Source organism: Cebus imitator, unplaced genomic scaffold, assembly GCF_001604975.1.
Source record: "Cebus imitator isolate Cc_AM_T3 unplaced genomic scaffold, Cebus_imitator-1.0 Scaffold260, whole genome shotgun sequence".
Classification (NCBI taxonomy): Eukaryota; Metazoa; Chordata; class Mammalia; order Primates; family Cebidae; genus Cebus; species Cebus imitator.
In genome coordinates, this window is record NW_016107575.1 from 2,743,448 (window position 1) to 2,766,717 (window position 23,270).

The window sequence follows — 23,270 nt, forward strand, 5'->3', positions numbered from 1 at the left end:
TCTTTATCATTTTTTATTGCATGTAGGTGATTCTTCTCTCTTTTCTTCTTTATTAGTCTGGCTAGCGATCTATCTATTTTGTTGATCTTTTCAAAAAACAAGTTCCTGGGTTCATTGATTTTTTTCTTTTTTGAGACAGAGTCTCACTCTGTTGCCCAGGCTGGAGTGCAGTGGTGCGATCTTGGCTCACTGCAACCTCTGCCTCCTGGTTTCAAGTGATTCTCCTGCTTCAGCCTCCCAAGTAGCTGGGACTACAGGCACGTGCCATCTCGCCCAGCTAATTTTTTGTATTTTTAATAGAGATGGAGTTTCACTGTGTTAACCAGGTTGGTGTCGAAATCCCGACCTCGTGATCCGCCCACTTTAGCCTCCCAAAGTGCTGGGATTACAAGCGTGAGCCACCGCTCGCAGCCTCATTGATTTTTTGAAGGTTTTTTTCTGTCTCTATATCCTTCATTTCTGCTCTGATGGTAGTTATTTCTTGGCTTCTGCTAGCTTTTCAATTTGTTTGCTCTTGCTTCTTTAGTTCTTTTCACTGTGATGTTAGGGTGTCGATTTTAGATCTTTCCTCATTTCTCTTGTGGGCATTTAGTGCTATAAATTTCCCTCTTCACACCGCTTTAAATGTGTCCCAGAGATTCTGGTACGTTGTGTCTTTGTTCTCATTGGATTCAAAGAACATCTTTATTTCTGCCTTCATTTCATTATTTAACCAGTAGTCATTCAGGAGCAAGTTGTTCAATTTCCATGTAATTGTGCGGTTTTGAGTAAATTTCTTAATCCTGGGTTCTAATTTGATTGCACTGTGGTCTGAAAGACTGTTATTTCTGTTCTTTTGCATTTGCTAAGGAGTGTTTTACTTCTAATTATGTGGTCAAATTTAGAATAAGTGTGATGTGGTGCTGAGAAAAGCATATACTTTGTTGATTTGGGATGGAGAGTTTTTTAGATGTCCCTTAGTTCTGCTTGGTGCAAAGCTGAATTCAAGTCCTGGATATCCTTGTTAATTATCTATCTCATCAATCTGTCTAATACTGACAGTGGGGTGTTAAAGTTTCCCACTATTTTGTGTGGGAGTCTAAGTCTCTTTGTAGGTATCTAGGAACTTGTTTCATGCATCTGGGTGCTCCTGTATTGGGTGCATTTATATTTCGGATAGTTAGCTCTTCTTGTTGCATTGATCCCTTTACCATTATGTAATGCCTTCTTTGTCCCTTTTGATCTTTGTTGGTTTAAAGTCTGTTTTATCAGAGACTAGGATTGCCACCCCTGCTTTTTCTTTTCTTTTCTTTTCTTTCTTTTCTTTCTTTTTTTTTTTTTNGTTTATAATTATGTAATGCTCTGTCTTTTTTTGATCTTCATTGGTTTAAAATCTGTTTTGTCAGAAACTAGGATTGCAACCCCTGCTTTTTTTTGCTTTCCATTTTCTTGGTAAATTTTTCTCCATCCCTTTATTTTGAGCCTATGTGTGTCTTTGCATGTGAGATGAGTCTCCTGAATATAGCACACTGATGGGTCTTGACTGTTTATCCAATTTGCCAGTCTGTGTCTTTTAAATGGGGCAGTTAGCCTGTTTACATTTAAGGTTAACATTGTTATATGTGGTTTTGATCTTGTCATTATGATGTTAGCTGGATCTTTTGCCTATTAGTTGATGCAGTTTCTTCATAGTGTCAATGGTCTTTACAATTTGGTATGTTTTCGCAGTGGCTGGTACTGGTTGTTCCTTTCCATATTTAGTGCTTCCTTCAGGAGCTCTTGTAAGGCAGGCCTGGTGGTGACGAAATCTCTCAGCATTTGCTTATCTGTAAAGGATTTTATTTCTCCTTCACTTATGAAGCTTACTTTGGCTGGATATGAAATTCTGGGTTGAAAATTCTTTTCTTTAAGAATGTTGAATATTGGCCCCCACTCTCTTCTGGCTTGTAGGGTTTCTGCCGAAAGGTCCACTGTTAGTCTGATGGGCTTCCTTCTGTGGGTAACCCGACCTATCTCTCTGGCGGCGCTTAACATTTTTTCCTTCATTTCAACCTTGATGAATCTGATAATTATATGTCTTGGGGTTGCTCTTCTCGAGGAATATCTTTGTGGTGTTCTCTGTATTTCCTGAATTTGAATGTTGGCCTGCCTTGCTAGGTTGGGGAAGTTCTCCTGGATAATATCCTGAAGAGTGTTTTCCAATTTGGTTCCCTTCTCCCCATCACTTTCAGGCACACCAGTCAAATGTAGATTTGATCTTTTTGCATAGTCCCATATTTCTTGGAAGCTTTGTGCATTTCTTTTCACTCTTTTTTCTCTAATCTTGCCTTCTTGCTTTATTTCGTTGATTTGAAGATCACATAATTTTTTTAATGGGCAAAACATTTCAACAGATGCTTTATCAGTGTCTTCTACAGATGATTAGATATGTTAGGATGTTTTCAATTTTAAAACTAATATGCCAAGTGGTGGTGAGGATGCGGAGCCATTAGACCTCACATATGCTGCTTCTAGGAATGTAAAGTGGTGCAACCAGTTTGGAAAGTAGTTTGACAGTTTTTAAAAGTTAAACAAACTTACCATAAAACCCAGCCATCACTTTCCTATGTATTTACCCAAAATAAATAAAAACCTAAACATATATCACACAAAGACTTGTTTACAAATGTTGAATGCACCTTTATTCATAATGGCAAAAAGACTGAAACAACCTAAATGTCTGTAAACAGGTGAATAAATGAAGAAAAATTGCAGTAAACCCATGCAGTGGGCTACTATTCATCAGTAAGAGCAAACCACTGATGCATGCAATGGATAAATCTTTAAAAGAAGAAAAAAACTGTGTTGAGAGAAAAGCCATAAACAAAAGGCTCCATACTGTACAATTCCATTTATTTAAAACTCTAAAAGATACAAATTGACATACAGTGGCAGAAAGTAGATTAGTGATTGGCTGGTGCTGGGGTGGATTGAGGGAATGATGGGATTGACTGGAAAAAGGTAGGAAAACACTTGGGTGACAATGGAAATGTTCTGTATCTTCATTGTGCTCAGTAGAGGAATATATGCATTTCTCAAAAGTCATCAATCTGGACACTAAAAATAGGTGCATTCATTGCATGTAAGTGTTATGCCAATAAGATTTATTTTAAAAATTGTAATGGGAATGCAAGGAGAAGAAAGGGTAGATTTTGGCATATTTCTGTGTTAGAGTGGGAAGATTTTCAGTAGGTTTATATGCTGAGAGGAAAAGGCAGTGGAGATGGAGGGAGAATATACCAGAGGGCGCAAAGGACTGATGAGGCAGATTTCTCGGGAACAGGAAGACAGGGGTGCAATCCCGAGCACAGGTGGATAGATGAGCCGTGGAAGGGAGGAGTGAACACAAGCGCTCTGAGTCTGCAGTGGAGGAAAATGGTTGTATTATTAAGCTTGAACAAAGACAAATGTCATTTTGTATGTGGGAGAGTAGAAAGCAGAGGAAGTTCATGGCTCATTCAATCATTCAACCCTTATTTATTTTATGCCAGACACTGTATAAATGAAGATAGGAATATTCTGTAGGAAAGGATAATACTGTCTCTGCTCTCATAGAATTTAGAATACAGTATATGGGGGCATTAAACAATTAAAGAACTAAATGTATAATTACAGATTATTATGAATGCCATACAGGATAAGGAATCTATTAAAGAGTGCAACAGACGGGACCTAATTTAGACAGATGGCTCAGGGAGGGTCTCACAGGTAAAGTGGCTTTTCGGCTGAGAGGAGGAAGATGAGAAGGAGTTAGGTGATAAGTGAATGAAATGGCTTCAGATTTGGGTACATTTTGATACAGAACAATAATTATATGTGAATTTTAAGAGATTAATATAAAAAATGAAACCATAGAAAACTCCAAGGAAATATAAGTAAATTTTCAATCACTAGATATAGAGGACTCTCCAAGAGTGTGACAGATTTACCTACATAAAATTCAAGAGGTTTTTTTCCTCTATTTTTATTTCAAAACATATCGTAAACCAGGTACCAAATATTTGCAACAAATAAGTCAAAGGATTACCATCCTTACTACATAAAGAGCATGTATCAAACTGACAAGAAAATTATTAAAACATTAATAGAATCCAGTTAGTAGATCATCTTTCTAAAATGATTCATCCTTTGGTCATTTAGTTAAATTTATAGAATTTTAAAAATAAAAATAGACATAAAAAACAAGTTGGGAAAATGGAATAAAAATACAAGTAAAAGACATGCAGATTTTTGTGGAAGAGGAAATAAAAATGGCTATATAGATGAAAAAATAGTTTTATTTATAATCAAATTTTAACTGAAAAAATGAAATACTAGCAATTAAATAAGTAGTCATTGGGGAAAAATACTTATTGATGGCAAGGGTGCTATGAGAGGCACTATTTCTATGAAGATAATGGGAACATAATTGTTTATAAGCTTTTAATTAAAAAATTTGGAAAAATGCATCTGGAACCTCAAATATATTTCCTCTGATTCATTAATTCTAGTTTTAAAAGCTAACCCTAAGGTTATAATAAATAGCATCAATTATTTAAATTTTTTAAGTTAAAATCTTAATGGCTAACCATTTAACAGTGAAGGAATAGGCTGGGCACAGTGACTAACTCCTGTAGTCCCAGCACTTCGGGAGGCCAAGTTGGGCAGATCACTTGAGGTCAGGGGTTCAAGACCAGCCTGGCCAACATGGGGAAACGCTGTCTCTACTAAAAAAATACAAAAATTAGCTGGACGTGGTGGCCTTCCCCTGTAATCCTAGCTACTGGGGAGGCTGAGGCAGGAGAATCACTTGAACCTGGGAGGCAGAGGTTGCAGTGAGCCAAGATCACGCCAGTGCCATTGCACTCCAGCCTGGGTGACAGAGTGAGACTCCATCTCCAAAATAAAAACAAAAAATTGTGAAGGAATAAACAGTGATATTTCCTGAGGACAGGGGACTTTTACTACCAGACCAACCCAAAAGACCTCACGTTAGCTAATCCACTGCATCAATGCATCATAATAAAGGAAGGGTGCTGTGCACTGCACCTTCTAGAAGGCACATGTTCTCGAGGCAACAAATAGAAGATTTGTGTGTGCTCCAGCACCCATTTGAGAGGTGAATGAAAACCTACCAGGTTTCAGTGAGCTCAGAGCCTGAGAAAGCTCCGCTGCCAATCCAGTATGATCTGATTTTGTCCTTTAGATTTAATCATGCTTCCGGTGTCCATGGGCAGATGAACATACAGGAAGACCCCATGAAGGATTCACATTCATGACATGGTTTTGGTCATGCTTTGCCAGAGTCACCATCTGAGGACTTACTGGAGGTCTTATAAATAATTGTAGTTTCTTGCACAACATTGCTTCTAACCAAGGACCCCATGTTAAATAATGGGTTATAGCAGATGAGAATCACAGGTCTTACTGTGTGATGCCCAACACCCAGAAGCAGCTGGCCTTACAGAATAGTAGAATGACCTATTATACTTCACTCATGCCTCCAGTTAAATAAATGCTTTCAATATAAAGTGCTGCCTGTAAGATTAAGAATATTCTTTGAACCAGCTCAATATATGATGCAGTTCTTCCTTTAGCCAGAGTACATGAGTCAGGGAACTAAGCAGTAGAATTGAAGATGGAACACCTCACAAATACTCAATGACCTCTGTCCACAATTTTTGTTCCATGTCCCTGTTGTATAGAAAACTTAATACCCAATAAAGGAATTCTAGCAGCAAGAGACGAACAGTCCTGCAGAATTTTCCTGCAGAATTTGAAGCTTAGACTAGCAGCTAGTCGTTACAAGCACACAACAGGGTTTTTAGTCAGTGTGTCCAATACATGCATTCATTCATGACTAATGGTCCCACTTACCTCTTGTCTAGCGGTCACTGTGGTGACCAGCTTTGCATGTGCTCTGGCTGACTTTAAAGCAGCACTGTCAGATGGTACCCAAGCCTCTTGCCTCCTCTCCCTGGTCATCCTTGTTGGCACAGCTGTGAAGCCCTGCTCAGCACCCACACCTGAGCTTCCTGAACGCGTAGGTTGTTAACACACTGTAGGGCAAATCTTTGACCAGCGGGAGGCAAGAGCTGGTGGATAAACCTTCCACCTGCCTCTCCACTATGGAATGGTTCTTGAGACTCTCTTTACATGGATTTTTGGAGGATTGTTGCTTTGAATGAAGCAATTGGTCACACTTAACAGTGGTCAGCTCAGTACCACATCTTGATTTTCGCTGTCCTGTCTTTGCACTCCCCTTGCTTCTCATCATCCCATTTGGAATTAGATGTCTTAATAAAGTAACAACACATGAGCCCTAACCTGCAAATTCCACTTACTGAGGAACCCAGGCTGAGACAGCTAGCAATGTGCAAGGGGCATGGGTGAGCATGCACACATCTGCACACACACATACAGACACATACACACCTTGTATGATACAAATACTACTGAAATGTAAAGGAAGGTTTATTGAGAAAAACTTACAGTAAAGGCAGTAAAGTGGGAGGAGGAGGAAGAGAGTGCATATGGCATGATCCTTTAAATTCTTATTGTTTCATTTTGAGATGTTCTTGGATTGGGCACAGCTGGTCATGCTGCCGAAAGTCCGCCAGGAATGGAATCTTGTCCCTTTTGCTTTTTATATTTCTAAGGAGGTTGGGAGATAGAAACACCTGGTTCTACTACTATGTGATGCTGGGAGCATCCACAGCAAGAAAATGAGTAGGATCTGGAGCTTAGCTAGGGGAGTCTGCACACCAAGCCAGAGATTTTACATTCTTTGCTAAGCTGGCTCAGTCCTACCTACTCAGTTTACAGTTAAGCCTGCTAAAGTGGGAAGGGAAGCAAGTCACCAGAGGCCCTAAGCAAAAGATTTTTTCACATCGGGAATACTTTGCCACAATTTTCAAGCGGAAATAAAGTTGCTGCTGTGTAATGAGGGCAGGGAGGTGAATGCATGAAACCCAGAGGGACACTCTGGGCACCTCTTTTTATTGCCATGTCTAGTGCAAGTGTTAAGGAAAGATGACTGCATTTCCAACCAGGCAGGACCCAGAACTCAATTCTCCAGGAATGAAGATCAGATCCCCACTACCCCCTGCAAACCAAACCAAAAAGCCTAGCTCGAGGCCAGGTGCAGTGGCTCTCACGCCTGTAATCCCAACACTTTGGGAGGCTGTGATGGGGGAATAACTTGAGGGAGGCCAAGGAGGCGGATCACTTGAGGCCAGGAGTTCAAGACTGATCTGGCCAACATGGTGAAATCTCATCTCTACTAAAACAAAAAACAAAAAGCCTAGCCAGCTGAGGGCTGGCCTGAAGTGAGGAGACATGAAATGAATTACAGAGGGGCAAGTCAGAATCACAGCCATAGCCCAGCAGCAAGTGGCAGAACCAAGAACTGCAACATCCACTCGTGTTTCCCTTTTGTAAGATCACATGCATTTCTATGTTTTCATTTAATTCCCTTTGCTTCCCTGTAAAATTTGCGTTTAACGTTCTGCAGCTTCAGTCTGATGTGTCTGCTGTTTTTGCTTGTTTGTTTGTTTGAGACAGAGTCTTGCTCTGTCACCCAGGCTGGAGTACAGAGGCCTGATCTCAGCTCACTGCAACGTCCGCCTCCCGGGTTCAAGGGATTCTCCTGCCTCAGCCTCCTGAGTATGTGGGATCACAAGCGCCTGCCACTGTGCCCAGCTAATTTTTGTATTTTTTTTAGTAACAATGGGGTTTCACTATGTTTGGCCAGGCTGGTCTCAAATTCCTGACCTCAAGTGACCTGCCCACCTCAGCTTCCCAAAGTGCTGGGATTACAGGGATGAGTCACCACACCCAGCCTGCTGTTATATTTTGAATACTGCCTCTTCCCATCTCTCTACCCTCTCATTCTGGAGCTCCTATTCCACATCTATTGGATCTCATTCTGTCTTCCAGCATCTTAACTCTTATTTATATTTTGCCTCTCTTTTTTCTCTTATTGCTGTATTTGGTGAATATTCTGACTTCTGCCTTCTAGTTCAATAATTTTCTCAACTGCTGCTTTTAATTTCCTGTTTAACTTGTCACTGAATTTTTCATTTTAACAACTATGCATTTAAAAAATTTCTGAATATTATACTGAGTTCTTTTAAAAATTTGCTATTTTGTTTTCCTTTGTGCCTTGTATTCTTCTTAAGGTTTCAATTTGTATATCTTTAGTAATGATTTTGATCATTTTGAACTACTTTATTACAAACTATAATTCAATTATTTTAAGTTTGTGGGGTTCTAATTCTCCTATGGGTTTTTTTTTTTTTTTTTTTTTTTTTTTTTTTTTTTTTTTTTTTTTTTTTTTTTTTTTTTTTTTTTTTGCTTCAGTCACTCAAAGTAAATCTTTCTTCTTTTTATGTATTTTGTGATTTTTAAAAATTGTGACATCTTTAGAAAGTCTTTAAAAAAAATATGAGAATCCTTTTTGATCTGGTGTGGGAGCATTCCCCCAGAGACGTTTATGTTTTCTTCTGTCAGACACTCAAAGCTATTATCAGTCAGGGACCAATTTTTATGTTAACTTTCCCAGTTTTGAGACATCTGTACCACTGAGATAACGTGTATTCAAGTCAGGAAACCCAATCTAGGCACAGATTTGGTGTTATCACTTATTAGGAAAGTCTTTTTCTACCTAGAGCTTGGGCCGGGACACACAGCTTCCTTGTCATCTTCCTGCGTTGGTGAGTAGATTCCCCCTCCCCGCCATTGATGTAGTCAGAGGTTTTACTTCCAGCTCTCTGACTTTAGAGGACCCAAGTTCTCATGTCTTCTGTCTCTGCGGGTGCCGAGACATAGCTCCTAGATTGTTGAGCTGGAACTTTCAAGTGAGGCAATCATATCATCAGCTCATGTATTTCCATTTTAGCTTTCAGGTCCTGCTTGTTTTCTGGCCCCATGGGATGAAGCTTTCTTTATGGCAAGTTCAGTTATGCACTATGAATTCTCTTGTTACGTTTTACCCAGAATTTCTAGGTATTGGAATAGGGAGACTTTTTAGGTCTACTATTTTGCCAGAACCAAAATGCCAAAAAAGTCTTATAATGATGGTGAGTACCTGTTCTCCTATACTTAGAGCTATTTCCATGGGCCCTGCCTTTTCCTGAATGTGCCCTATACTTAGAGCAATTCATAGTTAAAAGAACAAGAAAATTCAAAGTTTTTATTATATGGTAATTTGTTAGGATGACACTACCATAATTACTATTTTGTTTGAAATTTGGTTCCCTCCCCAAGAAACAAACAAACAAAAAAACTGCTGGACTCAATGCTCCTGGAAATGAAAAAAATAACTTACCAAAGTAAAAAACAAAATCATTCCAGGTAGAATTTCCCTTTTCTTATTCCAGGGTACATAGAATTTGGGTTACTCTTGGAGACTAAAATTTACAAAACAATATTGGAGACCTGGCTTGTTACAATCAATGTGTGCCCTACCTTTGTTCCTACTCACTGTTATATTAAACAGGCAGCTGGGAAGTGCCGACCAGGGCCTAGCTGGAGTCAGGAGGAATAAGTGGCAAAAGATGACAAGCAGACACATTGACAAGAGGAGTCACATCAGGAAAAGGCAGGGCCCGTATAGATCACGGGTGACAATGGCAGCACAGAGGGTTCTTATAAAATCTCATGCAATAATGTGAAAAATATTCTGTCTCCTAGGAACCTGTTGGTTTCTTGAAAGGCCTCATTTACATGTTTCCAATCTGGTAGCGGTAGATTCAGTGGATATTAAAGGTCATAATAAGGAAAGGATTTTAAGCATAAATACCACAAGAACACCATTTCATATTTTTTTCCTTAGGGGAAACAACTTAGTCTAAAGAAGTGTCTGTATACAAAAACATGAGCAAATAAACCAAGATAAGTGTTAAAAGAATTTGTACTTAATTTTCCAGGATCAAAGTACTGACTCTGGGAGCATCTATTCCCACAAGCAGATTTCACTGGAGATGCTACATATAAGGTTACTAATGGTGATAAGAACACTATATCATTTTTTTGACCTTTTAACTCTATTTTAGTGTTAGTGAATCTATAGAAAAAGAGCATAGCACAGGCCCAAGGTCCAGGGAAATGACTGGAGGATGATTTTAGGAAAAACAAAAGGTTAAGCATCCCGTTAATGTCAGCTTGCTTTCTTCTGTCATTGATTTTCACCCTTAAGACCTTGCCATTGGCCAGGTGTGGTGCCTCACGCCTATAATCCCAACACTTTGGGAGGTTGAGGTGGGTGAATCATGAGGTCAAGAGTTTGAAACCAGTCTGGCCAATATGGTAAAACCCCGTCTCTACTAAAAATACAAAAATTAGCTGGGCACGTTGGCACGCACCTGTAGTCCCAGCTACTCAGGAGGCTGAGGCAGGAGAATGGCTTCAACCTGGGACACGGAGGTTGCAGTGAGCCGAGATTGTCCCACTGCACTCCAGCCTGGGCAACAGAGTGAGACTCCATCTCAAAAACAAAACAAAACAAAACAAAACAAACAAAACAAAACAAAACACTGTCCTCATTGTTTTTCTTATCTACCAATATAGCCTATAGCTTGCAGTTTATCAAGTTGGTGCTCATGGCTCCAGAGAACAGAAAACCTGACTCTAGCCTAAACAATAAGGGAATTTATTATTTCACATAATAGGATGTCCCAGAGGTTTGGGCAAACTCCAGACATAGTACAACCATTTGGTTCCGTGATGTCATTGAGGACCTGGGCCCTTTATCTTTTCCCTGTGACAGTCTCTGTGAGTTGGCTTTGCCCCGGGGCTGGCTCCCTTCATGGATGAAGAGTGACTACAGCAGTTCAGGCATTGTGTACACATATATGATCCTACAGGAGAAAAGTGCAACCATCTCTCTTTTTTAAAACAATTGCTTTATTGAGATATAATTCACATACCATACAATTTTCCCACTTAAAATTTATGTTTCACTCATTTTTAGTATATTCATAGAATTGTCCTACCACCACCAAAATCAATTTTTAGAACATTTGCATTACCCTAAAAACAAATTCCATACCCATTAGCAGTCATTTCCCACTTCACCCCAACCTCCCTACAGCTGTTGTCCTAGGCAGCCTCTAATCCATGTTCATTTTCATGCATCTTCCACTTCTGGTGGTTTCATGTAAGGGGAGTCATACACTATGTGGTCTTTTGTGACTGGCCTATTTCGCCTACCATAATGGCTTTTTCTTTTTCTTTTTTTAAGATAGAGTCTCACTCTATCACCCAGGCTGGAGTGCAGTGGCGTGACCTTGGCTTATTGCAGCCTCTGCCTCCTGGGTTGCAGAGATTCTCCTGCCTCAGCCTCCCAGGTGACTGTGATTACAAGCAGATACCATCACACCCGGCTAATTTTCCATTTTTAGTAGAGATAAGGTTTCACCATGTTGGCCAGCTGGCCTCGAACTCCTGACCTCAGGTGATCTACCTGCCTCGGTCTCCCAAAGTGCTGGGATTACAGGTGTGAACCACCGCGCCCAGCTCACCTAGCCTAATGTTTTTAATGTTGATTGCCATTTCTTTCTTGAATGGAAATTTCCCTTTTAAGAAGAAGGAAACCATTCCTACAGATCTCTCAGCAGACTTCCTTTTAAGACTGTTCTAAATCGAGCAACATGATCTATTCCTAATGTAGTCACTGGAGATGGAAGAGGAATGACTGTGATTCCCTAAAGTGAGTGTAAACCAACCCCTGGCAATGGGGAATGGGGTTATCTAGTCACCTGCTATGTAGTTACAGGCAAACGGGCTGGAAGGTGAACAGTAGATGTCTGAACAGAATTTAGCTCCTATTAGGAAGGAAGAATGGGGGCAATGAATATAGGGTAAGGAGATAAAACGCCTGCCGGGCGCGGTGGCTCAAGCCTGTAATCCCAGCACTGTGGGAGGCCGAGGCGGGTGGATCACGAGGTCAAGAGATCGAGACCATCCTGGTCAACATGGTGAAACCCCGTCTCTACTAAAAATGCAAAAAAATTAGCTGGGCATGGTGGCGCGTGCCTGTAATCCCAGCGACTCAGGAGGCTGGGGCAGGAGAATTGCCTGAACCCGGGAGGCAGAGGTTGCGGTGAGCCGAGATCGTGCCATTGCACTCCAGCCTGGGTAAAAAGAGCGAAACTCCATCTCAAAAAAAAAAAAAAAAGAGATAAAACGCACAATACATTTTAATAATACAACATAATAGTTACGAATGAAGCTAAGAATTAATGGTGAAGGAGGCTCCATTTACCTTTGGTTTATTTATACCACCTGTCTTCCTTCCTTTTTGTTTTGCACCTGTAAGCTTCAGACCCTAGAGCAGTGGGTTCACCAACCACTCCAAATCCTATCCCTGCAATGGATTTTATTATACCACCAGGTTGAGTGAAGCTGACCAATTTCAGGGGCTTCAGGGAAGTGGCAAAGGCAGGGAGGGGTAACTGAGAAGTGAGAGCCACACAGTCCCTGCTTTCTAGGTAATCAATTGGCAGCAATTTAGCATGCCATCATTGCTGTTCTAGCTATATGTAGTTGATGTAGCAACTGAGAGGGAGGTTGCAAGTATGAGAATTTTTTATACACATATAAAAAATTACATATCTCTATGTATCTTGTCAATGAGCAAAAAATTAAAATGTGGGACTACCTTAAACCTCGATTCTTTCTCTCTTGTCTCATGTTCTTGAACATTCTTCCACAGTAGGAAGCAATCTGATTGGAGAGTGAAAATCTCTTTCTTGTTGAATGACCATGGCACTCCTGTCTTAGTTTCTTCTCACCCTATTTCTAGGCCAAAGTCATTTCCCTCTCACATCCTTAATAACAGATTCTGAGCCAAGGCCAGGCACGGTGGCTTAAGACTGTAATCCCAGCACTTTGGAAGGCTGAGACGGGCAGATCACCTGAGGTCAGGAGTTTGACACCAGCCTGGCCAACACAGTGAAACTCCATCTATGCTAAAAATACAAAATTTAGCTGGGCGTGGTGGCCCGCACCTGCAATCCCAGCTACTCGGGAGGCTGAGGCAGGAGAATTGCTTGAACCTGGGAGGCAGAGTTTGAAGTGAGCTGAGATTGGGCCACTGCACTCCAGCCTGGGCAACAGAGTGAGACTCTGTCTCAAAAAAAAAAAAAAAATTAAAAACAAACAAAACAAATTCTGGCCAAAAGAATGTTATGTTACCTCAGGATTGGCTCTGGACACATGAGAAGCTACTGGGATGGTCTGCCACCGTATTTGGAAAATGCTAGAGATCTTGAGATATAGTAAGACTCTTCCATTTCTTAGTTACTGGATGTCAGTCAGTACATTTCTTCAGTGCTCTAAAGGGAACGTAGATTCATCGTATAAGCAACTGGGGCCCATACTTCAATGTGTTGCTTATTTCGATATGCAAAAAGTGTAGTATTATATGTGACAATGTGTTAGATGTGAAAAGAGACACAAGTCCCTGTCTTTGACAGTGCAAAATGTTCTTCTCTGAAGATCCCAGGCAGAGCTGAAGACCAAGGCAAATTCCAAGTAGCTGCTAGGGATGACTTTTCTCCTCCTTGGGAACCTCACTCAGCTGTTAGCGATAGTGAACAAAGAACACGGAAAAGGAAGTACATAGGCCAAGCCCTTCTCTCTGGCTGTGCACATTTGGATCTGTCTTTGGTCTTCTCTGTGGCATGAATGTGCCATTGAGTCTCAGGGACTTTGCCTGAGGTGCTGTTACAGGCATCTAAGGACCAGGTTGTCAGACCTGAGTCTTCTCTGGCGTCGTAGACCCTCAACATGGATTAGCAGAGGAACTCTCCAGGACTGACTATGAGATGGAACTCATGTCAGTCCTTGACTAACTGTTCTTTTTTTTTTTTTGAGACAGAGTTTTGCTTTTCTTGCTCAGGCTGGAGTGCAATGGCACGGTCTTTGCTCAGTGCAACCTCCGCCTCCCAGGTTCAAGCAATTCTCCTGTCTCAGCTTCCCAAGTAGCTGGGATTACAGGCAGCTGCCACCACACCTGGCTAATTTTTGTATTATTAGTAGAGACAGGGTTTCACCATGCTGGCCAGGCTGGTCTTGAACTCCTGACCTCAGATGATCTACCTGCCTCAGCCTCCCAAAGTGCTGGGATTACAGGCTTAAGCCACTGCGCCCAGCCTAACAGAAGTTCTTGAGGATGCCTAAGTCAGAGTATCAGGTTTCTTTTGGGTTGCAGGAACCCATTCAGGAATGGCTAGAGCTTGAGCCAGATTATTCTGGAGTCTGTATGCATCCTAGTAAAACGGGATTTGGAAGACAGTAGAATTGGTATAGCTCTCCAAAATTCCAGCCTACACATCTACCTGCAGGTGTGTATTCAAATTCCCTTTATCTCCTATCTTTCCATTCTTCTGATAAAAATACATGATGCATAGCAGAAATAAGTGAGGCAGTCTAAAAATATTACAATCATTCAAGAAAGGGGCAGGTCAACAAGAGCATGGCTATCAGGAAAGGCTGCATGAAAGTGAGCTCTGCAGGAAGGATGTGATTAAGATGGGCAGAGAGGAGGAATGGGACACTGGAGGTTTGTACTGGGGCTAAGTGTGGGACTTCACAAATGGCCTTACACACATAAAATGATAATGTTCTCAGTCCCCTAGTTTACAGGTGGAAACTCAGGAGAGAGGGCTAGAAAGTTCCTGCTACTAAATAGTGTGGCCCAATGAGGATTATTGGTGTACCTGGCATAAGGAATATGTTTACTCCACTATAACCTCACTGAATGTTCGAATTTTTTTTTTTTTTTGAAGTATTCACCTAGGGAGACATAGGTTGGATGCATGTCTACACGTAGAAAATGCACAGACTAGGTAGCAAGCTCCATGGGGCAGGAACCATGAAGGGCACTGTATCTGAGCACACCCCCAGTGCCTGTTGCGGAACGCACACTCAAATGTTGGTTGACTGGCCGGGTGTGATGGTTCACGCCTGTAATCCCAGCACTTTGGGAGGCTGAGGCGGGTGGATCATTTGAGGTCAGGAGTTCGAGACCAGCCTGACCAACATGGCGAAACCCCGTCTCTACTAAAAATACAAAAAAATTTAGCCGGGCCTAGTGGCGCGCGCCTGTAATCCCAATTGCTTGGGAGGTTGAGGCACGAGAATCACTTGAACCTGGGAAGCAGGGGTTGCAATGAGCCGAGATTAGGCCACGGTACTCTAGCCTGGGTGACAGAGTGAGACCTTGCCTGGTCGAATGCTGGAAGGAAGAAGGACCTGGCTTGGTCCCCACGCCAATTTGGGGGGCGAGTACTGAGTGTAAACTGGAGGTTGGGATTGGCCTGGCTTCTCCGTTGCTGTCTTGCTCTCTAGAATCCATTCAGGCGCTGTGGCCAGAGAGATGTGTGAAATGGAAACCAGCCCCAGCAGCCCCTGAATGAACCCCCTCAATGCCTTCTGGTTCTGTGTAATGTCATGTCCAAACTCCTGGCCGCCGCGGCCTGTCTGCACCTCTCCAGCTTCCTCGCTTGGCCTTTCTCCTTTGCTCTCCCTGCCTCGCTTCTGAGCTTTTGCACAGGCCCTTCCCTCTCCAGGCTGTCTCCCTCTTGGATCTTCGGTTCAGGTGCTCCTTCTTGACATTCAGGTCTCAGACCAACGGCCCCTCACTCAGAAGGCCTAGCACAGGCCGCCTAATTCCACGCAGTTCTCCCCCCGCCCGCCCTGCCTTCCATCACCCGGTTTCATTTTCTTCGTGGCACGGAGCACCATCTTCAATGGCCTTGTTCATTTAGTTAATTTATTTTCCGATTTAGTTCCAGGTGCTAAAACAGTGTTACCTTGGCAGGCTTCCCATCAAATATGATAACGCAAAGGATAGATGGATGAAAGGATGGGTGAGCCAATAAACGAGGGATCGCGGGGAAAGGCAGCCCCAGGCGGCGGGCCCAGCCACCCCCACCGCCCCTGGGCAGGCGAGCCGGTTCCCGCCCCCGGCCCGGCTCGCGCGCGCTCTCAGCCCCGCGGCGGAACGCGAGGGCGGCGGTAGCGGTTTCCCTTGAACCAGCCGGGGAATCTGGAGGGAGCACACAGGAAAGGCAGAGCTGCGAGCGGGACCAGCCGTGGTGAGTGCAGCGGCTCTCAGGCGGGGAGCGGATAGCGGGGAGCTAGAACCGGGCGTGCGAGCGGGGTGGGAGTGGGGTTGGGGGCCCTGGGCGCTGGGCGGAGCCTCCGGAGCCGCGCTGGGCCGGGAGCCGCGGGGACCCGAGCGTCTGGGGTTGTGGGTGCGGGCGGCGGCGCGGCTTGAGGGTAGGGGTGCGGGCCTGGCCGGCGCGGCGGGGGAGGGCCCCGCGCAGATCCCGCGGTCACTGCGATAGTCAGCTGTCCTGGGTTCGAGTTCCAGAGCTATCGCTAACTTGTGGCCCCTCACTTACTCTGTCTCTTGGGTTTCAGCATAATCCCTTGCAAAATGGGGCCAATAGTATCCGATCCATTGATGGATTGGTTGGTTCATTCATTCTGGCGTTTTACTAGGTTCTGGTGCTGCATATGGATAGACAGAACTTACCCATGAGGGGTTCACCCTCTAGTGAGAAAAACATTTCCACCTGGATGCTCCACAGGCGTGTCAAATTCAGTATCCCCTAAACAGCACTACTTTCCTCCACACACCCACCACCCGAATCTAAATGATTGAAGTCTCTATTCAGTCAGTCACCCAACCACAAAAACCTGGCTTGGTTCCTCCTCTCTCATTTCCTACAATCAGTGGACCACCAATTGCTGCCAATTTCTATTTTCTCAAAATTTCCAGATCCATCTTTTACCTTGGTTTGTTCTTTTAGGTGCCTGGAGATTGCGATGGCAATTACTTCCTAATGGTTCCCCTTAGCTTTAATTTTAGCTGCTTCCACTTCGTTTTTCATTCTGCTATAAAGTGGTCTTTTAACAGTTCAGATATGATTATATCACCCACCTGCTTAAAGCCCACTAAAGATTTTTCATTGTCTTCAAAATAATACTCTAAGTCCTTAGTGTGGGTTGAAGGTCTTTTCTAATCCACCATGGCCCTCAATCCTTTATCTCTAAACCACTGTTTCTCAAAGTCTGGTGTAGCAGTGACCTCCATTACAGCCAACATGTTATTAAAAGTGAAGATGACAGCTGAATTCCAAAACAAATGAGACTCTTGGGGAAGGGGGCAGTTCCCATGATTCTGTGTTTTTAACAAGTTCTACACTAAAGATTGAGAACCCCTGTTCTAGACACTCCAATTTTCACTCTGCTGTTGACGGGTTTGAGGACACACTGCCCCAAATGTTTGCATTAGAGGAAACAACTGAAGCAGGAAGGTCACTTTGTAGCTTCCCACTCTTCTTCCCTGAAGCAGGCCATAAAAGAATTCTTTGACCTTCCTCTGTATAAGACCATCCAGTGAGAGGTGCTCATCCTATAAGTACAGGATGGAGGAAAGGAATGCCCTCATCTTTGAGGACTCCGGCACACAGAGAAGAATCTGAACAAACAGGCCTTGCTCAGTTCTCTCCACCTTATTACCATTAGATCATACCCCCTTTTCCAGTCATACTTTTCCTTGGCTGTCCACACTTCATCAATCCTAGCATAAAAATACATGAATTTACCTGTTTCTGGGTATTAATTTTCTTATGAAGGTTCCTATGTCACCTAAAACTTACATTAAATACATTTGTATGCTTTTCTCTTGTTAATCTCTCTCTTGCTACAGCGGTCTCAGGCATAAAACCTAATGATGGGTGAGAAAATCTCTTCTCCCCTCATTACCTGTGTATGTTTCTCTCAACGCACTTTGCTGTCTTTTATGCCTTTGTACACTCTCATTTTGGGCTGCTGTAACAAAAATACCAAGGACTGGGTGGCTTAAACAATGGACGTTTAATTCTCACAATTCAGGAGGCTGGAAGTCCAAAGTCAGGGTGCCAGCATGATTGAGTGCTTGGTGATAGCTCTCTTCCTCAGTTTGCAGGTAACTGTCTTCTGTATCCTCACAATGCAGAGAGAGACCATCTCTGTACTGTCTGTTCTTTAAGGACACTAATGCCTTTCATGGTCACTCTCATGACCCAAGTATCTCCCGAAGACTCTGTCTCCTACTGCCATCTCATTGGGAATAGGGCTTCCACATCAGCATTCTGGAGGATCACAGCATTCAGACAATAGCACACAAAAAGCTTCTTCGTTACTTTGGTGACTCCTCCTCATTCTTCAAGGCTCAGGGAAGACCTCCCTGACTGCACCACCCCCTCAGCCCTAGACCAGATTAGGTTCATTCTTGAAGACCCTCACAGAGCCTGGCGCTGACGCCTTGACCTTTATCCCACTGTACTGCAAGCATAATTGTATAATTGTGTTATCCTTGTGGGTTTGACAGTGGTGAGCACTTGAGAACGAATGAGACCCTTTCTTCTTTGCCTTCACTCCCAGCACAGAGCCTACCATGTGGGTGTTTATTAAAGGCCTCTTGAATGAAGGAATGATTTAGGGCCAAATGGAGAGGAGTTCAGCAAATCACACTGCCACGTGTGTACCTATGCAACAATCTTGCATGTCCTTCACATGTACCCCAAAACCTAAAATGCAAGAAAATAAATGGGAAAAATAAATAAATAAAAAAAATAAGATTCAATTTGAAAAAAAAATAAAAAATAAAAAAATAAAATGTAATCAAAAAAAGAGTTAGGTATGCCTTTGGAATCGTGTGTCAGCCTGATGGTGTGTAGGATTCACAGGAAGATGGGCTCCCTGGCACTGGCTTCACTGCTGCTTGCGATAAGGATGTTTTTTCCCTCTAGAGGAATTTTAAGGAATGGGATTTAAAGGCAGTAATAAAAGAACTGGACTCTTAAGTGGAAACAGTTGATTTTTTTTTTCTTGGTGTATATACCTCACAACAGATAGTCATAAAAATTTTTGCTTAAATATTTAGAAAGTAATTAAGTTCATTTTCAAAAACTTAGAAAGTACGTTGCAATTTTAAAAATAAACTTCACCCACCATTCCACAACCTAGAGGGATCTACTTTAAAATTTTGTTTTTGAGCCAGGTGTAGTGGCTCGTTTGTAATCCCAGCAATTTGGATGGTCAAGGTTGGAGGATTGCTTGAGCCCAGGAGTTTGAGACCAGGCTGGGCAACATAGTGAGACCTTGTCTCAAAGAAAGAAAGAGAGAGACAGAGAGAGGGGGAGGGAGGGAGGGGAAGAAGAAGAAGGAGGAGGAGGAGGAGAGGAGAGAGAAAGGACAGACAGACGGAAGACGGGAAGGGCAGGAGTGGTGGTATGTGCCTGTAGTCCCAGCTACTCGGGAGGCTGAGGCAGGAGAATTGTTTGGGCCTAGAAGTTATGGTGAGCTACAGCTGTGCCACTGGACTTCATCCTGGGTGACAGAGTGAGACCCTGTCTAAGAAAAAAACAATTTTGTTTTTGTTTAATTATATTGGTATTTTTTTGATGTATACTCATGTATGAACATAATTGGGATAATTCCTGCTAATTTTATTTAACATTATGTTTTGAGTTTTTTCCACATCAGTAAATATTTTGGGTAAAAAAAATATTTAATTGCTATGTCACTTATTCATGCAACAAATATTTCTTAAACAGCTATTGTGTGCCAGATCTTACTTTAGGCATGGGATACAGCAGTGACCACAACAATGTCCTTACTCTCATGGAGTTTACATTCAGCAGGATTAGGCTAATAAACAAACTAGCAAAAGAATATAAGCGTAATCAAATAATAAGTCTCATGAAGAATAAAGATATTCTATATTGTCTTGTTTTTTAGTAAAGTCTTCCTAATTTACCTTCTTTAAAGGAGTATATGAGTGTCTATCATTTTATTATATCATCAGTGAATATGATCATTTAAAAATTTATTTTGGTCAATAGTGATAGTTCTTTGTAATTTGCATGTCTTTGAGTATTCATGAAGTTGAATGTTTTTCCATAGCCACGTGCATTGCCTCTTGATTGAGTTTTCCATGCATGTTTTCTGTTTCTCTTCCTATTGAGGACCTGGTGTTTTCTTCACTTTTGAACTAGCCCTTTCTATTATTAATGTGTTTTCGGGACACTTATATTATGATGGAGGGACAAATGTATACTCTTAAACAGTGGTAAAGTCAGGCTGTAAGGAGTTAGAAAAACCCGAGGAAGCCGGGAATTCCCTTCCTTTCTTTCTGCCCCTCCCTCTTCCATTACAATGAGGAAAAAGTGATCAGAGAGAGAAGTATAGTTTAGGTAGAAATATGTGAAGGAAGAAAGGAAGGTGGATGTGTGGGTGGGTGAGAAGATGAAGATGATGAGAATAGAAGGGAGAAGATGAGCTGAGGCCAGAGGAGAATTGGAAGGGGTAAAAAGGAGTGAGAGAGGAATAAAGAATGGAAGTCAGAGTAATAGGGACATTATGTGATGACCATGGATAAATTATATATTTTTTTCTTTTTCTGCTTCTACTAACCTAGAAAATCTCTAGAAGATGATGGTGTTCTTTAAAACACTTCGAAATCATTGGAAGAAAACTACAGCTGGGCTTTGCCTGCTGACCTGGGGAGGCCATTGGCTCTATGGAAAACACTGGTAACTATCTGACAGCCCTACCCCACCTTTGCACCTGCAGCAAAACTGCCCAATAGGGCCTCAGGTTAAAACCTTGTTCAGCTGTGCTTATCTCTATGAAACTTGCGGTGTAAAAGAAAAATAAATGCTATTCAAAGCAGAAACAAAGACTTCTTGTAACCAGAGCTGGAACTGCATGTATACTCATATCCAGTGGATAGAGATTAAAGCAGTGAGATCAGAAAGGAAGCTATTTTTATTCATTTTATTTGTAGTTGAAGAAATTAAGACATCCTAGAGAAAGATAAGTCCTTTCCACAGTTAGTAGTGTGAACCCCCACAATCTGAGACAGGTCTCAGTCAATTATTAAGTTTATTTTGCCAAAGTTAAGGACACGAGCCTGTGACACAGCCTCAGGAGGTCCTGACAACATGGGCCCAAGGTGGTCGGGCACAGCTTGGTTTTATACATTTTAGGGAGCTAGGAGACATCAGTGAATATATGTACGATGAACACTGGTTTGGGTCTGGAAAGGTGGGACAACTTGAAACAAAGGCTAGACAACTGGAAGTTGGGAGGGAGCCTCCAGGTTATGTCTACCTATGACCATTCTGAGTAGCCTCTCCAAAGCAGGCAAGCAGATATGCATTTATCTTAGTAAGCAGAGGGATGACTTTCAATAGAATGGGAGGTGGCCTGGTGCAGTGGTTCATGCCTATAATCCCAGCACTTTGGGAGGCCAAGGCAGGTAGATCATTTGAGGTCAGGAGTTCAGGACCAGCCTGGCCAACATGGTGAAACCCTGTCTCTACTAAAAATACAAAAATTAACCAGGTTCTGTAATAGTGGCGTGCACCTGTAATCCCTGCTACTCAGGAGGCTGAGGCAGAATTGCTTATGCCTGGGAGGCAGAGGTTGCCATAAGCTGAGATTGCGCCACTGTACTCCAGTCTGGGTGAGAGAGTGAGACCCTGTCTCAAAAAAAAAAACAAAAAGAATGGGAGGCAGGTTTGCCCCAAGAGGTTCCCAGCTTAACTTTTTTCTTTAGCTTAGCGATTTTGGGGCCCCAAGACTTATTTTCCTTTCACAGTAGTAAGCAGGGACTGGAACCCTCATGCCTCCCTGGGATTTTATTCCTTCCATTTCTTGCTATAGTCTCTTGATCTGTCATTGAGGGACTCTTACTGAATTTGCCTCCTCCATCCCCTGTGACTATTGTCATCTATCCCATTAACCTACCTTAATTTAAATGAAAAGTAGACTTTCAAACCTTTTGTTTAAATAAAGAATTCAAAGGAGTCATCGTTTTTATTAGTCTTCATGCGTGGAGGGAGAAGAACGTGCCAGAACTCCTCTTCTGGTTCAATATGGTAATAAGACTTAAATAAACAGAGAAGTTTTTGTATAAAAGTATACAAATTATGAAGACAGCCAATCAAATTGCAGTCTTTTGGAGACTAAGGACTACATTTTAAGTATGTAGCAACACTGAAATCCAGATGTCTTAAATGACTGCTTGTTGAACAGAAAACAGAACAGTTACTCTTTGCATTAGAAGTCTCCTCATTGGAAAAGAGATTCATATTGATATTTTGTGAACACTTTCAATTCACCACTGTGAGAATAACTTTATGATACACTGTGAGAATAACTTTATGACATCAACATGATGTCTGCTTTTTTTTGCAGCTGTGGAAAAATTGGAATATATTCCCCTTCTTTTCTAAGTATTGTCAAGGCCAAGCACTCAAATTCCATTAGCCAGCATCTGAGGAAAAGAGCAGACATAAGAAGCTTAAAATTTGTAATTAAAAAAAGAAAAGGATGGAGCAGGTATTTAAACAAAGGGAGCGTGAAATGTTTGGCTGCTGCTTTTTCTAACTACACTTGAGTCCTCAAGGAAAGGCTAGGATAGCCCCTTTGCAGGAGCATTCAATCTAGGCCATGGCGAGGTCAGACGGGGGGGACTTCCCACCCACTGAGGATTACTGCTGTTTCTGTGACTAGGTGAAGATTTGAAGAACTGTGTGCTCTGTTCAGGATGTCTTTAGAGAAACCATAGTAAGTTCTTGCCCATATAGTCTTGAGACTTTAAAAAAGGACCATTAAGTCTTCAGGACTAACGGAGGCCTCGTTCTAAATTGGATCTGAAACAGCTTGAACCAGAAGTGTGGGTACAGCCTGGAGGACACATTATACTCTGTTTCCACCCTTGTCATTCAAGGTTACTGCTCCAGATGCAAACTCCCATTGTCCTACTGCTCTTCTTTTTCTCAGACTGTTCTCTTGCATGAGTTGGTACTGTTTAGGCTTTTTTAAAAATTGTGTTAAAAAAGCAGAGGACACAAACATTTTCACCTTAACCATTTGTAGATCTACAGCTGGATAGTGTTAAGTATATTCACACTGTTGTTCAACAGATCTCTAGAATGTTTTCATCCTGCAAAACTGAAACTCTGTACCTGTTGAACAACTGCCCATTTTCTCTTCCCCTCTGCCCTTGACAACCACCATTCTGCTTTCTGTTTCTAGGAGTTTGATCACTTTATACTTTAAGTGAGTCATATAGTATTTGTCTTTTTGTGGTTGGCTTATATAACTTATAATGTCCATAATGTTTAAATTATCTTTACCTTTTTTTTTTTTTTTTTTTTTTTTTTTTTTTTTTTTTTTTTTTTTTTTTTTTTTTTTTTTTTTTT

General features: G+C 42.0%; 1 protein-coding gene and 1 long non-coding RNA gene across 3 annotated transcripts in view; both read left to right on the forward strand.

Moving 5' to 3' along the window:
- Positions 1–5,654, forward strand: part of LOC119467102 — a 35,928-nt gene extending 30,274 nt beyond the window's left edge. The window contains exon 3 of the long non-coding RNA XR_005195633.1: positions 5,204–5,654. This is a non-coding gene — a long non-coding RNA (uncharacterized LOC119467102). The remainder of the gene's footprint in view (positions 1–5,203) is intronic.
- A 10,211-nt stretch (positions 5,655–15,865) lies between these two features.
- AGK (acylglycerol kinase) overlaps positions 15,866–23,270 on the forward strand; it is a 105,233-nt gene continuing 97,828 nt past the window's right edge. Inside the window, exons 1-2 of one of the 2 annotated variants that reach the window (XM_017499765.2) lie at positions 15,866–16,100; positions 20,477–20,591. In XM_017499765.2, the coding sequence (XP_017355254.1) occupies positions 20,491–20,591 (101 nt within the window). In that variant the 5' untranslated portion in view covers positions 15,866–16,100; positions 20,477–20,490. Of the gene's footprint in view, positions 16,101–16,124; positions 16,166–20,476; positions 20,592–23,270 lie in introns of those variants that run through there. The other variant, XM_037728269.1, reaches the window with a different exon arrangement.